Below are 17,235 nucleotides of genomic sequence, written 5' to 3'. Positions count from 1 at the left end.
TTTGCGATTAGAATATCATTCACTCTCAGTTAATTGGCAAATTGGAGCAACAAAATCAAAAGACCTCCTTTGCCTAGGGCATGAATATTTACAGATCATGTAGTGGTAGAGACTAAGCCCTTTGTAAACCATCTTCTGTACTTTGGGGAAACTGAAAGGAAGTAGAAAGAAAACAAGTGTGGTGGTTTTGTTTGCAGTATAATGTATCTACATGTCAAAAACCAGATTATTTGATTTTTGACTTTCTGAAGATTCAAATGTTTACGTTGTCTCTTCATCTAGATTCAAGATCCAGCCCGTATTATGGCTGGCAGTGGGTCCAGATCAGGACCATCCAGTGGGTTTTCCATGAAATCACAGCTTCAAATCACTGGTAAGCCTTTTGAAAAGATATTTATTTTCTGGTTAGAAATGTAAAAGTGTTTTTCCCACAATTAAACAGAAGTTACTAGTATGTTGCATTTCAGGAAGTTGTACAAAAAACAAGAGAAGTCGCACAATAAAATTGATGGTGTTATACCATCATTACTTGGCAGAAATATAGCCATTTTATTCAGGATTTTATCTAAAATGCATTTTGAAATTACACATTTTTGTATAAAAAGGGAATAATTCTTTTTGAATGCTGTTAAGTAAAATGTACCGAACAGTCCTCTTTGAAATGTAATAATGTATTATGATACAGTTACTAACACTTGATGTAGTACCAAGTCCAACAATTTCTCCTAACAATCTTTCTACACTCAAGGTAAATGAATCTCAACTGCTGTTCATTAAATTTGACTTACTTCTCCTCCCTTGTTATAGGGTTTTTATTGTCACCATTGTACAGGAGCTTTAATAAAATGTTGGTGAGAATATTACTGTATTTGAGCACCTGTAGATTGCATGGGAATGACATGCTTTGCTTTTTGTAGTGCCCCACCAACAGAGCAGCTGTTGAAACTTTAATTACCAAGTTTTCCTCACTTTTGGTCTCTGAAAAAATTTACTGAAGCATAATAGCTGAAGCCTGGGAATGGGAGATCTGTAGATGTATGCAGGCCTGTGTTTGGAAGCATCAAGGGTAAATTTTGCACCCTCAGTGTGGAAGATCTGTGGGTATATGCAGAAGTTTCACAAAGTTGATATTGTGAAATGCCAAAAATAGATGGAAAAGCTTTAGACTAGAAAGGAGGTTGGAACTGCGTAAGTTATACTGGCTCTAGCTGTCATGCTGAGGTCATAAGCTTGTTTTTTCTCAGTAGGCTGTGAGACATTAAGAGAAATCTTGTCCCTACAGGTTGATGTTGGAGAGAAAAATTAAGGCTTGGAAGGAGGTACATCCTCCATATAGCTGTGGAGAGCAGAGCTAAGGATTGAAGTGGTGATTGCTCTTTAAGGCTTGCTCCCTTAAAGGCCTGTGACTTGCATGAAAGTATAAAGATGAGGAAATGTCTGTGTCTAGAATTGAAACTATTAAAGTGTTTATAATCGAGACTATTAGGATATTTGAATGGTTCTTAATTTCTATAGAAGTTCAGCCACAGTCTGCAAGCAAACTATTTCCTATGCAAGCAGGTGTTACCTTTTTGTAGACATTTCTGTAAACAGCAGCCCCCATGTGCCCTGCCCTCACCTCTCCATTCTGCTGTCATCTTTAGTTTTAAGTGAGCTTTCAGGTTGTCTGGGTAAGAATGAACCTTGATAGTAGATACAAGACTGATTTGTGCTGCCTCGAAGTAGGTCTTGATGCCTTTGAGATGGCTAGTGATGTTGACGCATGAAATGCTGTAAGATAGAAATACTGGAGACATGAGGGGAAGGGAAGGGGAACCGTTTGTGATAATTAATGTTAGCTAACTGAAGTTAATTTCTGGAAGATGTCTGTAATATAGAGAAAAAGAGTTTCCCTTGGGAGCAGTTCAGAACAGTTTATACTAAGCTGCTTCTCTAAATCTCTAAAGGAGCATAGACTATAAAGGGAATCTAGGTAGATTAGCCATATGGGCTTGAATTAGTCATCTTTTTTTAAGGATGTAGTGCAGCTGAGGTGGGTGACAAAAACACAGGAGACCAAGTTGTTAGAACAGAGTGGAGTTCACTGGCTAATTGGAAATGATAATATCTTTGTCTTAAGTACTCTTTTGTGAGTTTAACGTTGCCGAGGAATCCAAGAACACTCCTAATGTAAGAGTCAAATGTAGGACGTAGACTCACCCACACGCATGCTGCTTTGGCTAAATAGAGGCAACATAGCCATCGTGTTTGGAAAGACAGGGGTGTTGCAGCCAATGATGTTGAATGTTTAAAAAAAAATCCAAACCCAAATAAAGAAAAAACCCAAAACACCACACCCCCACCCCCCCATTAAAGCTCTAGAACTGCAAGTACTGTCCAGGTTTTGTTGTTTCTAGAACAGCAGGTAGTTATTGGAACTCAGTTTACCTTTAGTTAGCTTTTCTGTAAGTTTGCTTTATACAGAAAACTTAACACAAAGTTCTTTTTCTTAGTGATGTTCTTTTCACCAGAAGTGGTGGCAGTTTTCCATGATTCCTTAATGAGCTAGACAGATCATGATATGAGCTTTTTAACAAGCCAGTGTAATAAACTCCAGGAATTCTCTTGGCTGGTGATAGACAGGAGGAAGTTGTAGAGGTATTTTCTGCTTTCAGAACCGAAGTGCTTTTGTGGATCTTGTACTGATTAATGATAGTGTCTGATATTATAGAAGTACTGTGGCATGTTTTAGGCATTTGTGTGAGCTATAGCATTGTATAAAATGATCTGGAATGCAAGAACATTTTTGTCCATCTAATGTATCTTTTTTCTTGAGTGTTATTGTCAGACATCAGCGACCTGATACTTGAATACTAAAGCACACAACTGAAAAATATTATTTGCAATTGAAATCTTATTGAGTAAATCATTATTTTTCTCTTTCTCAACAGTTATTTCAGCAAAACTAAAAGAAAAAAATAAATGGTTTGGACCTAGCCCTTATGTGGAAGTCTCAGTAGATGGACAGTCAAAGAAGACAGAAAAATGCAACAATACAAATAGTCCGAAGTGGAAACAGCATCTTACAGTGTAGGTTTGATGGGTTTGTTTTCCTGTTTATTTGAGCTAAATTAATGCAATTGACAGTGGACTTAAGGGTTGTGTTTTTATTTTAAGCAAGTCATTCAGTGTTAGATGATATGAAGATATTTGTGTAATTTTTGGAGCAAATATACTACAGTCTGGAATATGTATTTACAAACTATTGCATTATGTCCTATGGAAAGGACTGAGTGCTTATGAAGGAATATATTAATGTATGTGGCATATCAAAGGAGCTTTAACTCTGTGAGTAGTAAGGAAAGAAAGGCAGTTTGATATTAAAACTGACAGTCCCTTGCATGTTTTTGTCACGTATAAGGTTACAGTGTTTCAGAAATACCATGGCCACTTTGATGGGTACCATACCATAGCACAAGTAGTTAGCGCTGTCTTGCGCACATCTAAATTAAATCACAAGTACAAAATTCCTGATTAATTTGTGCCTTCAGAGTACAAAACTAACATTATATTCAAGGTGAACACAGCTGTTGATATTTGCTTAGCCTAGTATTTGTGTTGTGAGATGACAGGAAGTATAAAGCACAGAAAAAAATTATCTGCAGCTTCTATAAAATTTAGTTTTCTCTCTTAAGAATGTGTCACATGGAACACTGGAATAAAGGTTAGTCTTGTGCTTGCACACTTGCTTGTGCTTACATTCTAAATTATTATTCTTGAGGCACCTTGAATATTCCTGCCTGATGAAAACATTTTTTGTGCCTGTTCTTTTCTTGTAATTCAGATTATTATTCTGAAATTTTAGTTACTGCTATTTACCTTACTTTCTACTGCAAAAAAGTATTAAGAAAAAGAAAACCTTGTCCTTTAGCTGCAATGAGCAAGAGCAGAATTATCTTTTCGCTTTTAAAGCCTACCTTTTTTCTTTCTTTCTTTTTTTTTAAATTGAAATGTTTGTGGCTTTTGCTGTGCAAGTCCACACAATAGCACATGGGCAGTTTTTTGCTCTTGTTCAGTAAGTGCCGAACAGAGGCACCCAATGTATATCAACTTCACTGAAGATTACAGTAATGCTACATGGAGCTTAGTGGAGTAAGTTAATTTTTTTCCAAGAGAGATTTTGACACGACTGCTTACACTCAGATTCAAAATAAAAAGGAAAAATGTAATGGCTTCTGCAAATGAGTATGGACCATGAGTTGATCTTCTAGGAGGCAGTCTGTTAGGCAGAGCTGCATATTCTGAAAGGATTGAAAATCTGGACTTATCAACCATATGCAAGTGAAACCATCCACTGAGAAAATAAACAGTCATTTGAAATACCTATTTCTTACTATTAAAATAATTTAAAAATATATAAATGTTAGAATGTTCCTTATAGAAAAAGAATATCGGTATTAAAAATTACTTTGAAGTTGCTGTTCAGGATTTAAAAACAAACAAAACAAAACAGAAATGTGTTCATACAGTGTCACCAACTGATACTTATGTAAATTTGTTTCTTTGTTGTAAGGCTTCTCAAAACTCAAGGGAGCATGAGGGGCAGGTGAATATTTTACCTCTAAGAGCAATTTTCTAGAAAAAAAAGTTTTAAGTCCATTCTTAATTGAAGTATCAGCTGGTTTATGATGCTCATCTTTCTGCTGCTGTCAGAATACTTTTAAGAAGGAAAAAGAAAAACCTAGGCATTTAGGTTTTTCTTATAATTGGGAGAATTCCATTATTCTCCAAGATTTGCATGATCACATATGCTGTGTCAGCTGTCATCATCTTCCTGCAAAATGTTTGGTGACATTTAGCAGTTTTGAAATGAACATGGTTTGATTCAGCTTGTTTTGGAGCTAGAGGGAGGACGACTAAGTGGCTGCTGTGGGAGAAAATATTTCTATTTGCATGTGTTTCGTCTCCAGTAAGGGGCTCTCGCAGTACCTAACTGCTGGCATAGATCTGGGAGTGGAGCGTCTTACCACACAGGTAATCATTGATCAAGAGCTTTCAGGTTGAGGGATTTACTCTGCTGATGGCTTTTCTAGGAGGAGAGATGTACCTTCTCTGGCACAGGTTGGCAAATGCAAACTGTCTGTTTGGCAGAGGCTACAGTATTGTGGTTTTATGACCTTACCAGCCCACAAGATTTTTCAGAGAACTGTGGCTCTTGTTTGGACTATGTAGATGCTTATGTTGCCACGGTTTGTGCTGTGCCTGCTCTCTGGAAGGCGTCTTTCCAGGTTGTAGCACCATGCTTTGAATGAATTTCAGATTTTTGTGTCACTGAAACAAGTAAAAGTTTAAGGAAAGCCTCAGGGAAGTGAAAGAGGGGTAGAAATAAATGGTTAAATTCTTCTTTGAATTACTTGATTTGGAATGAAGAGAAACTGTTGTGATAGTTGGGTCCATAAGGGACTTTTCTGGTAGTAAACCTGGAACCAATTCTCCAAGGACATAATCAAATTAGCACACTGTAGAAGTAATACATCTGCCTCATGAAAATGGTGAGGGAAACTTTTGAATTGTAAAGCTGTGGAAGATGCAGTATGTTCTTCTGTTCTCAGTAAATGTATTGTGAAGCCAGAAGTATGCTAGTTTGAATTGTAAAGCTGTGGAAGATGCAGTGTGTTCTTCTGTTCTCAGTAAATGCATTGTGAAGCCAGAAGTATGCTATTAAAATGTTAAATAATTTTGTATATATTCCGGCTTCTTTATCATAATGCGATTAATGTGTGTCCCAGCTTATTAGGGGGACAGTCATGTTCTAAAAATACTTGTAATAATTTTTAGTATTTCAGAGTACTTTCCTTTTTATGGGATGTCCTAAAATTTTCTGATAACCTCTTCAGAAAGCAAATTTGTTGTCTTCCCTCTCTGTGTGAAGAATTCTCACATCAAGGTATGCAGACGGTGAACACTCATGACATGTGAACCTGCAAGAATCAGTCTTTTTTTTTCTAATCCTGGTTACACTCAGATGCTAATTGTCAGCTTGTGGTTTTTCTATAGATATTTCCCTTAAAATGGTAATAATAAAAAGTGTGATGAGTCTATGAAGAATCTTGCAACAGTCGTGATTTACATGACATATAAGTGTGACTGCGTACTAGAATGTGATAATTAGAAATGGTTTGATGTTACCACCATTATTTCTTTGTTTTTAAATAATTTTAAGTGACAACTGAAGTAGATTGCTTCGTTCACCCACCTCCTCTGCCAACAAATGCCCTTACACAGTGCTCAATTTTTTCTTTTCAGAATTGTCACTCCTGTAAGTAAATTAAACTTTCGAGTCTGGAGCCATCAAACATTAAAATCTGATGTCCTTCTGGGAAGTGCTGCTCTGGATATTCAGGAGACTTTGAAATCAAACAGTATGAAACGTAAGTATAAGATTAACAATTCCTTGGAATGCTGCAGAATTTGTCAGGAACTGTCTGTTAATGAGTACTGTGTGCAACTCTGTAGATGGCACGAATTCCTGTTGCCACAGATTGCATTTATGAGCTTCCTCCTACTTTTTCAGTGTAATCTTTTTGTTATACACAGTCTGCTATGGTGTCATTGAAAACATGGTATTTTTCACTTTGCTAGTATGTGCAACAGTGAAAGCCTAATTACAGAAAAGTGTTTCCTTTTATATAGCTTAAAAATGAAAACCCTGATGTGTTCCTGGTGCTAGACCAGGAAATGTGTGAAGTTATTTTTGTTCTAAGTAGTGTTATAGGGATATCTTGTATTATTTCATGCATCCCAGAACTAGTTAGCCTTTAAGCAGCATGTGTATCTTATGAAGCTTGAAAGAGAAAAACAGAATTCTACACGCCTGTTACAGAATTTATGTTGCTACAGTGTATATCTTTGTGCTGTCATACTTATGTTCTGTCCTTTAAAGAAGTGTTTGCTTCTGGACTTTCAGATGTGGGCATTGTAAATGCAGGATGTTGATAGCAGTTTAATAAGCTGTTCTCCTGACAGACTGTTACTGTCCTTTTTTTTGAATCTGGGTGAAAATTACCTTGGGTAACTACATTGTTCTGTATGACACCAGATACCCTGCTGTAATTCACTGGATTTTGTTGCAAACCATTTAATCAAGAATGTTTATTTACAGTCTGTTTCACTGAAAAACAGTTACTTACCCTGAAAATACCTTTGGTCTGGGGATAGGATGCAAAATCTTAACATTCTAAATGTGAATCTTGATGTCATTAGATAAATGGGGAATATTTTAATCAGAAGATAGCATTGATACCTGCTGTACAATGAAGAATTACATTTCCTAACTATAGGTTTTTGAGGATGGGTATATTGCTTTAGAAGTGTGGGCAGAAATGTGAGAGTCGGTCTTGGCTGTAATGATAATCCTTTCTTTAGGCAGCAACAAGCTTATGCTCCATTTTTCCCCTTTTTGTAGAAATAACTTTTTACTGACATCTGGAAATGATTAGTTTTACCACAGAAAACATAAAAAATTATGGAGAGACAGAGCTGTAGTTCTGGGTGTTTTTTTTCCCTTGATCACTGTGGTCTGTGATTAGCTTCTTGAATGAAATGCACTTTTTTGTCATGTAGTAAAATAAACTCCCATTCTTTTCTGTACTTTTTCAGTTGAGCAAGTAGTGGTGACATTGCATCTTATTGGTGACAGAGAACCAGCAGAAGTGGTGGGAGATTTGTCTGTTTGTCTAGATGGGATGCAGGTAGATCCTGAGCTCTTAACCAATGGTGATGCCTCAAGTGCAAGAAGTAAGTAACTTTCAATTTAAATGTGCTCTCTACACATATCTGGTATACAAAACTTTTCTTTCTGGAAGCTTTAACACAATGTTTTAATAATCATAATAACAGCAGTTTCTATAACTTCCTGTTTATAGAGACCAGAACTCATACATTTTTATTTGAGGTGGAGTCATAGTCCACAGTGAGGATTTTCAGCCTTACTGTAACGAAAATAAGATCAGCATCTATGTTTTCTGGACTTTGCTAACTTACATCTATCAATCCCAAACTTTAATGAAAGCCTCTAGCTTCAATGAATGTTTAATAACATCATAAACAGAAAAGAATATAAAATAAGTTAGTTTGATATCATCATCATCCATATTCTGTTCACTAGGAGACATGGGTTTCTCTTTTTAATTTTATTTTCTTAAAATACCTCATTTAAAGAAATGTTTTCATAGATATTGTTCCTTGTGGAGTGCTAAGCAGAGGGATCCGCTATTCTGTTTAGTTGGTGTCTTCAGTTTCAGATAACTAGTAAGATTTTTTTAACTGAAAACCTTGATTACATGTAAAATGTGTAATTAAGCTAAAATAAAAAGTAAGGGGGTTTAATTCCATTGGTATAGAACAGACAACAGAGCATTTTTGAGGGTATTCTGCATTGCAAAGTAGAAATATAGATAGATTATTTCTGCAGAAGGCAGCATTGGAGAGACTGTCTGCTGTAGCAACTAGGCAATTTTTAGGCTTCTGGGGTTTTTTTTTAAAGGACTAGAGGAAGTTACTTTGAGTTTCCACCTAAGTGTCATAGGAAAATTCAATTAACACACTAGTTTTGTAACCATTATTTCTTAAAGCTTTTAGTCCATCTTTCTTTGTGTCTTGTTAAAAGGATCAATCACATGATCTGATGGTGTGGGATTTTTTTGTAAATAAAAGCAAAATGGTGGGATTGTGTGGGGCTTGTAGAGCAGGGCTGAGGTGTGTTGATAGAAATGCCTAGTGAAAGTAACAAATTTCCCTCTTATGCAATACTTGGTTTTCATCTGTGCTATCTTCCATTTCCTGAAATTCACCTACTGAGAAAAACGGTGCTAGCAAGTAGAAAAAGGTGTGCAGGTAGTGGAATTGAGTACTATATGTGGTTTTGGGTTTGACAGTAAAGACACATGTTGACATACCAAGCCAGAAGTTCAGCAGAGGGTTTCTAAGTAATCAGAGGACTGGAGCACATGAGGGAAGAGTTATATCTTAAAGTAATCGAACACATTCTTATTCTACAGGCTAAAGGTACTTACAGGCAAATACATTGTTTATTGAGTAGATTTTTAAATTAAGATTTCTATTTCTGGCATTAAAATCACTTCCGTGCACAGCCCACTAACAGCACATAATCATAAGCCTTTACGTGACTACATTCTTGTCTTTGGCTTAGATCTGTACATAGTTCCTATCAGAATTGATAACTGATTGCTTTGTTAATGACATTTGTTTAATTCTATGGAAATAAAGCATTTGTGCTGTCTACATGAATGAGCAGTTCTGTGCTGTGTATTCAAGTATTGCGAATGCTGGCACAAAAGGCAAATACTTCCAAGCTGGCTGAATAAGCAGTTGCAAAACGTTTGCAAATCTAGGCTGAGCTGCTATAATTCTCTTTGGAGTACAGCCATATTTTGTACCTGCTTGAATGCCTTTATGCTAAATAATTTACAGAGAAAGGGAAGGGTCCAGGCTAGAGAGTCTCAGAAAACAAAGCCCCTGCAGTTGCTTGCTAGCCAACCAGAGAGAAGATTTTAGAGAAGTTGTTGCCCTTCCTGCTCTGCCTGTCGTCATTGAAAAGGGAGAGAAATATGACAAGCAGCTGCACTTGAAGAATGGAGAACATTGCTTGGTACTGCTACAAAGACAGGAGACGATGTTACTGAACTGTGTGTGTTTGGGAATATTCATACAGTCAAATTATATCCTGTTATATCTTCCATAGGGTGAATATATTACTCACAGGCAGTGGTTTAAAAAAAAAAAGTATACACACACATGTATAAAAAGACATGCAAAATGTATACAGTTTTGAAGTAAGACAGTAGATAAGCAGCACGTAGTGTATCATCTTCACATTTGTAAGAACTGTGAGCATTAAAGACTGCTTCTTTTTTGGAAATGATTCAGAATGTTGCTTATACTTCTATTGTCTTTTTCTGGTGTTTAAGGTCCAACACAGAATGATAGCTCCAAAGTAAGGAATGATACACGGTAAGACTTTTTTTCCTGTTTTTTTTTTTTTATACTGCCTTTTAGTGTTTGCAGTTTCGAAAGAGGAATTGCATGTTTTATAAAGACAACTGAAAAATTTCTGAGTATGCCCTGCAACAATATCTGTTAAGATCTGAGCATGTCATAAACAAAAATTCAGTACGATTCTACATTCACATATTAAATTGTTTTCCATAGGAACCCCATCATCTAGCTTCAGTTTGCCTCCATACCTGACTGATCTTTTGTTTTTTTCACTTAGTGTTCCTCATCCATCTCCCAATGATTAATTGAAGTAAAATATGAAAAAAAAAAAAATCCAACTGGTTAATAAATGATGCTCGTTATTTTTACACTGCTTTGCTTTATAGCATGAAGGTATCAGAATTATATTTAGCTTTGTTAAGAAGATACCAAAAGCTGTCTAGCAGTTGCAATCTTTTAAGGTCAATATCGGATTATGTACCCTGCTGCTTGGTAGGATAAAAGTGTGACATAGTTGATGGATTGACCTGTAATGAGCATCATGCCACTTTAATTAGTTCCCAGTACTACAAGTATTTTAGGGAACTGTACAATGCACAACAGTCTTGGATGACATCTGGAGTAGCTAAGTTAAATTTCACTATTTTTTTAATAGATCATAACTCTCTTAACTATGTCATCTAAAGTCTTCACATGAAAGTTTATTTTTGTTCTGTTCCCTTTTCATGCTCAGAAGAATGTTTCCATGCTTGGGTATTCAGAATGCTTGAGTGTGCAATAGAATAATAATAACAATAGCTGGTTTAGTTTTAGTACCAACCAGTGGGGTTTTTGGTGTTCATTAAAGGTCCAATGTGAGGATCATGTAAATGATCTGGAATATATCTAGCAGTGGTTATTGTTACATCTATAATAATGTTTTGATATGCATTGTTATACCATAAACGAACTAGTCAAATACACTAAAGATAAAAGGTTACACTTTTGACTTCAGTGTTCAAACAACAGCAGCATGCTTTCTGGGACTGAGGAAAACCTAGGCTATAGCTCTTACAAACTTCAGATCACTAATGATTTGTACATGCTTTCATAGTCACGTACTTTGGGATTGGTGTGGTACAGTATGAATTATGATTATCCCACCTGATATAGATCAAAAGCATGTTTGACAATTATATTAAGGTCAAATGTTAAATGATCCTATTTGATTTATGACTTATGATTTGCTTAGGCTTACCTACTTGTTTTTATTTTGTGTACATTTAAAGGAATGTGATTTTAGAGGTACTGGACTGAAACCGTAACCTATGGTTTTATTACTGATGGCCTATGTACTTGACCTGTGAATTCACTAGAATTTTAGTTGACAGTCTTTTTATTTTGCTCAACATATTCAAAAAATAAAATGCTTTAGAAGTAAAGATGTACCTGTAACTCTGCTTAAGGAGCTACAAATATATCAGAATTATACACTGCTAGGTATAAGTGAACAGTAGAGAATGGGTGAGTACTGCTATTTAGTTCCTTAATTCTTATATAGTTGAGAAGCTTACATTCATAACTGTTGATCAAAACTTTAATGCTGAGTCCTAAATTCTCCAGCGCTTTCCAGAATTGAGTTTAGGGGGAAAATTGGTGTATGCATAATTAAGTTTTTTGAACATTTGAAGCCTTCTGTGTGTTCTGAGCATATGCTAGCCCTGTGGAGCAAGTGCACACAGGCTGTTCTCAGGTCTAAGTCAGCTTCCCATCTCATTAGAGAGAAGGGGGATTCATGGGCAGAAATAGCTGAGCAGCAAAATCCAGAGCCTGGGCCTAAAGGCAGGTGTATTGAGTTCGGAAATGAAAGATGAAATTTCAGTAACAGATGTTATATACATCTATTTCACAACCTTTTCATCAGTTGAGGTTTCATATACCTCAGGAGATAAACTTTTAGTATGTTTATACAGATGTATGTATTTTTATAATTGCTATGAATGTAAGAATCTCACCTAGTCATAACTGTTACATTCTAGTGTCCTCCATACAGTTTAATGTCATCCATACACTATTAGAACAGTTCTCCTCTCTGTCTGTTTCTGCCAAAGAACTAACTCAAATGGCCTTGAAAGCTGTGAAGATGCTGCTCCCGGTGAAAACAAGACTGTTAATGGCAGTGATTCGCCATTACTCACAAATGGAAACTGCAAACCTTCTAGACCGCCCAGGCCTTCTAGACCACCACCACCCACTCCCCGCAGACCCACTTCAGTAGCTGGTGTGTATTCTAGGGCCAGGCATTTATTTCAAAGCTGCACACTCTTTGAATGAATGTAGGTGTTTCTAATGCCAATTTTTACTATGTTTTTTCATGGTAAATTCTTTGGCAAGTAACTTCTGAAGGACTGTTTCTTAGCTTGCATTCAGTATGTGTTGTTTGATCATTGTTCCTGTTATTAGAGATTTCTTGTTTCCATGTGTGCTAAGTTATGATTGCACTGATACTGCTACATACAGTGGAGCTGGGACCAAAAGAACACAAGGGAATGCTACTATTGCACTAAGACATCCACTGAGTTTGAGGCTTGAGATGAAATCTACTGAAGGACTCACAGAACTGTCTCAAATTGATACTATTGGGTTTTGAAAGACTAGTTATTTGTTTCTGCAATTCTAGTTAAATCCTGTGAAATAGCAGCACTTAAAACATTCATTACTCTTTTGCACTGAAATGAATAGATTTTTTAAAAAAAATTTCATCTGATTATTTAAAAACTACAAAACTTTAAGACAAGTAGTCCTGAAAAGTTACTTGGTGTTTTTAGGGTAACTCCTTTACCCGCATACCCTGCAGTCTGTTTCAGTAGTCTCATTATTACAATGGATAAATGCTGAGTCTGGGTGCGAAACTGCAATACAGCAATTACTTAAAAAGATTAATCCAGTGTAGTTCAGTAATAAGGCCTGACTTGTATACAACTTTTAATCCCACCCACCAAATGGCATTCAGAAGAAACTGAAAACATTTAAAGAATGTATGTATTCCCTTCCCATTACAACAGTTTCTTTCCATGTAATGTCAAATCTCTTCTTGAAAATTTTATGCTTATTATCTCTTAAATTACTATTCAAAATCATAAATGGAAAATAATTAACTCAGTGCAAGAAAGTAGTTCTTTGTTTATAATGGTTTAGTGTTTACAGAATGCAGACAACTTGCTTTGGTAAATATGATTTATTCATCAGAAATATCAAAATTGTGCCCGTGATGGCAGTTTTTGGATTAAAGCATTTACAAAGTGAGACAAAATTGCTTTGTAGATTTTTTTTTGTAAGCTGTAAAATGTGACTGTATGCATGCACTCTGAAATACCAGTTCTTGCACATTTACATTTGTGATTTACAACTTCTCGAATAGATTGGCAATAAATTCAGTTAAAGGCTTTTTTTCTTCTATCTTTGATATCTCTGACATCGTAGCAAGTGTAAATGGTCCTTCATCCACATCCACAGAAAATGATGGAGCCAGTGCAGGATCACTGGCAGGTACAGCTGCAAGTACATCTTCAGAACAGAGCCCTGAGGGGGCAACAGCTGCAACAACAGCTCCTGCAACTGCTGCACTCACCACTCCTCCAGTATCAAGACAAGTCCAGCCAGTAAATTCTCCACCGCAGGCACTTACTCCAGTCAGTCAAGGTCCTCTTCCACCTGGGTAAGACTTTAATAATTTGGGGGGGGGTTTGTTTGTGGTTTTTTGTTTTGGTGGGGTTTGGGTTTGCTTTATTTTACTTACAGTATGTGTAACAAAACATTCATAACATCTGCCTTTTGCTGCATAACAAGAATCGCCCCCAATATTAATTTGGAAGTTTTCATAATGGTTTTGTCTGCTAGGCCTTCAAGCACAGTTTATTCAAGAAAAGAATGAATCCTTCAGATATTTTTGATACTTGTCATACATTCCCAAGTCAGTGAAACACAGAAGTTTTAAATACTGTGACAGCTTGCTGACTTCAAATTAAAATGAAGTCATCTAGTAAAATACTGGTATCAATAATAATAAGAAAAGCTGCTATTGTAATACATAATCTGCAGTACGTCCTGAAGTTTTGGACTTCCTACTGCAGCTCATGGGAGTACTGTGGGCACACTGTGATGATTCAGGCGTATGTGGCATTTGCCAGGTGGTTGGTCTATTGCCTCAAAGTTCTCATTTAGATTCTAAAATTAAAAAAAAAATAAAGTTTCTGGACTCTTTGAGCAAAGAAAAGCAAAAGCTTTCCAATGTGAATGGTGTAATTGGTAAAATATCTGCCTTGAATTGCAGGCAGTTCAACCAAAAGGTAGGAGAGGTCTGAATTACCTCGCTTGCCTACAGGATAACTGAAACATAAAAGTGTTATTGAAAACATCAGTTGTTGCTTTACCATCTTGATTTCAACAGAAATGGCAAATTAGCATGCTTTTTTCCTCATGATATGTTTGATGCAAGTACCAGGGGTAAGTCAGTATCTCCAGTGCTGCATATGCAGAAAATATGTGACCAGTGCCCTTATGATGAACTCTGCATATATGTGACCTGTGCAAGATTTGCATATTTTGAGGATTTAAATTGAATTAATGTCATGCTAAAAGGGGATTATGCTCTACAGATGGTTCTGTTCAACAGGTTATTGATATACTTAATATTGAATACAAAACTTTGCTTAATTGCTTGCTAAAATTTTATGCGTAGGCATGAATTTTAGCTTCACTTTCCCAGAAATTGAAGGTGGTCATGTAGAATGTTTTTTGTATTCTAGTTGACACAGAATTACTGTTAATATGGACATTGTACTACTGTATATTGTACAGCATTTTGATGCATCTCGTGAACCAAGTGTTAGTTTCAAGCATTTTATTTAGAAATAAGCATTTAATGAAAACAAACATTTCTCATCTTTATACTGTAGATGAATGGTTGGAGTAGTTTGATCTGAAGGAAAATAAAAAATATTGTTTTACTTTCAGTTGGGAGCAAAGAGTAGACCAACATGGTCGAGTATACTATGTAGATCATGTAGAAAAAAGAACAACGTGGGATCGGCCAGAGCCTCTTCCTCCAAGGTGGGCCCGGATAAGTCATACGATTGTCTAGGATATGTCTGGATTTTTCAGAAATTGACTGACAGTTCACTAAAGCTGGAAAGCACGTTTGTAAATAGAAATGTAAACCCAGTGCGAACAGTTGCTCCAGGTTGTCTCCAAGGAGTTCTGCAAAAATGCTTTGTACGTAGTATGGAAAATAGTTGAATGTCAAAAATAACAGAATCTGAATTTCTTGTCAAATATTAAGAAGTGCATCTTTACTGAGAAATGGATTAAAGTTAAAGAAGGTAGACACCTCCAACTGTAAAAAAGAACCAAAACTACAGAAAAGTATTTTGGGATTGAGGTAACTATCAGCTTGAGCAAGAATGCCCTTGGTTAACTCTTTATCCTGAGGTTACCATTTGCAGTCCTTTGATCTTGTCTCAGGGTTCCCAACTGCTAATTTACTATGCTCTTATAAAACAGCTTTGGTTATTAGGCTTTTCCAGCTGTTAGAACAGCCAGTGATGTTAGTCTCTACATGGAAGCGGTGTTCACGTTTCTTCTGTTTCTTGTTTTTTAAAAAAATGTAAGAAAAAGTAAGAATTATTCTGTTGTACTTCATTCATACTCAAGTGGCTCACATGCTATATGGAATTACAAAGTAAAAACGTGGGATAGTAAAGAGAACTTGATATTAAAGAACAAAAACTGGCAGACAATCTCATAAAGGGAACCCACTTGTCATACTCAATATATTTAGAACTCTTTGAGAGGATTGGCTAGTGTATTACTTAAACTTACTTAGAATGGTAGTGTTTTCATTCAAGTTTTGTAAATAGTACTGATTTCATATGAACTGAAAACAATAAAAAAAACCCCAACCCAAAACCAAACCAAAAAAAACTAAACCCAATGCCAACACCTTCCTTTTCTTCCAAATTAGAGTGTGAGGAAATGTTGCATTGTACAACCCAAACTGTCAGGGTTTTGCTGGTTTTTAGGAGACACCAGCAGACTATTGTCTTATGGGTTGGGTGGGATAGATGCAGTAATGGCAGCACAGTATTGACAGTGGTTTGTGTACCTCTTAAACTAGTCCAAAAAATCCTGAAAATACAGTAAATTGAATGAATCTGAGTTGGTATAGTATGCAACAAAGTAAAAGTGATTCTCCTCAAACAATTTTAGCTCTTACATAGTTTTAGTGGAGGGTAAAAGGAGTAAAAAAAAAAGTCTGCTGATGAGCCCATGCTTTATATCCACTTCCAACATACTGCCTGTTTGCCTGAAAGTGCTTCTGAGCCCTTCAAATTGTCTGCTATTGAGAACTGTTACTTGTAATTTTTTTAAAAGCTGGGAGCGACGAGTTGACAACATGGGGAGAATTTATTATGTTGACCACTTCACTAGAACAACAACGTGGCAGAGACCAACATTAGAGTCTGTCCGAAATTATGAGCAGTGGCAGCTTCAGCGCAGTCAGCTTCAAGGAGCTATGCAGCAATTTAATCAGAGGTTTATATATGGGGTAAGGAATATAATGATGACTATGAAGGTTATGAAGAGAGGTATCTTTTTCAAATTTTCAACCTATTAGTCTCTTTTCTGCATATTGAAAGTAGATACGTATTTGGGTTTTGGGCATGCTTGTGGGTCACTTTTTCCCCCATAAAGATACCAGACTTTGTTACTGTTTATGATAATATGTTATCTTTGTGTGTGTAGCATGGCAGGAAGTAATAATTGGTAACTTAAGTTCATGTCCTTGCAATGACTACAGGCAGCACATGCAGCGTAATGTTTGTTATTTGTCAGCTGAATATAAGCAATGTTATTTGGTAAAATTTATGTACAAAATTGGTAAAAGCCATGGGTTCAAAACAAACTACAGCTTAGTAATAAGCTGCTTTATTTATATTGTGTCTTGTATTGGCTTGGCCAAAGACCTGGAAGGTAAGCAAGCTCACAGGACATAAATTTGTGCTTTGGGTAAAATGAAATATGCACAATGAATGTTATAAAAGCAGGGAAATTTAAAATAATACTTCCAGAATTTTACATCTATTGTTTGCCTCCGATGAATAGTAGACTTTAGATAACTCCAACTCATGCTACTAGTTTATCAAGAATCATGTAGGTTCTAAATTTGCTGTATGTGTAGAGAATAAAAATGGACCTCAT

The 17,235-nt window shown here is 36.1% G+C and overlaps 1 protein-coding gene across 2 annotated transcripts in view; it reads left to right on the top strand.

Annotated features, from left to right (window-relative positions):
* The first annotated feature begins 287 nt into the window (after positions 1 to 287).
* The window catches only part of ITCH (itchy E3 ubiquitin protein ligase), a 33,942-nt gene continuing 16,994 nt past the window's right edge, over positions 288 to 17,235 (top strand). Inside the window, exons 1-9 of one of the 2 annotated variants that reach the window (XM_009710303.1) lie at positions 288 to 373; positions 2,931 to 3,069; positions 6,286 to 6,410; positions 7,639 to 7,776; positions 9,969 to 10,011; positions 12,087 to 12,256; positions 13,492 to 13,693; positions 14,992 to 15,087; positions 16,408 to 16,582. In XM_009710303.1, coding sequence (XP_009708605.1) covers positions 304 to 373; positions 2,931 to 3,069; positions 6,286 to 6,410; positions 7,639 to 7,776; positions 9,969 to 10,011; positions 12,087 to 12,256; positions 13,492 to 13,693; positions 14,992 to 15,087; positions 16,408 to 16,582 — 1,158 coding nt within the window. In that variant the 5' untranslated portion in view covers positions 288 to 303. Of the gene's footprint in view, positions 374 to 2,930; positions 3,070 to 6,285; positions 6,411 to 7,638; positions 7,777 to 9,968; positions 10,012 to 12,086; positions 12,257 to 13,458; positions 13,694 to 14,991; positions 15,088 to 16,407; positions 16,583 to 17,235 lie in introns of both variants that reach the window. The other variant, XM_009710302.1, reaches the window with a different exon arrangement.

The sequence above is a fragment of the Cariama cristata genome, unplaced genomic scaffold (genome assembly GCF_000690535.1).
Source record: "Cariama cristata isolate BGI_N322 unplaced genomic scaffold, ASM69053v1 scaffold12881, whole genome shotgun sequence".
Classification (NCBI taxonomy): domain Eukaryota; kingdom Metazoa; phylum Chordata; class Aves; order Cariamiformes; family Cariamidae; genus Cariama; species Cariama cristata.
Note: the sequence above shows the minus strand (reverse complement) of the source record. Positions and strands in the feature narration are given on the sequence as shown.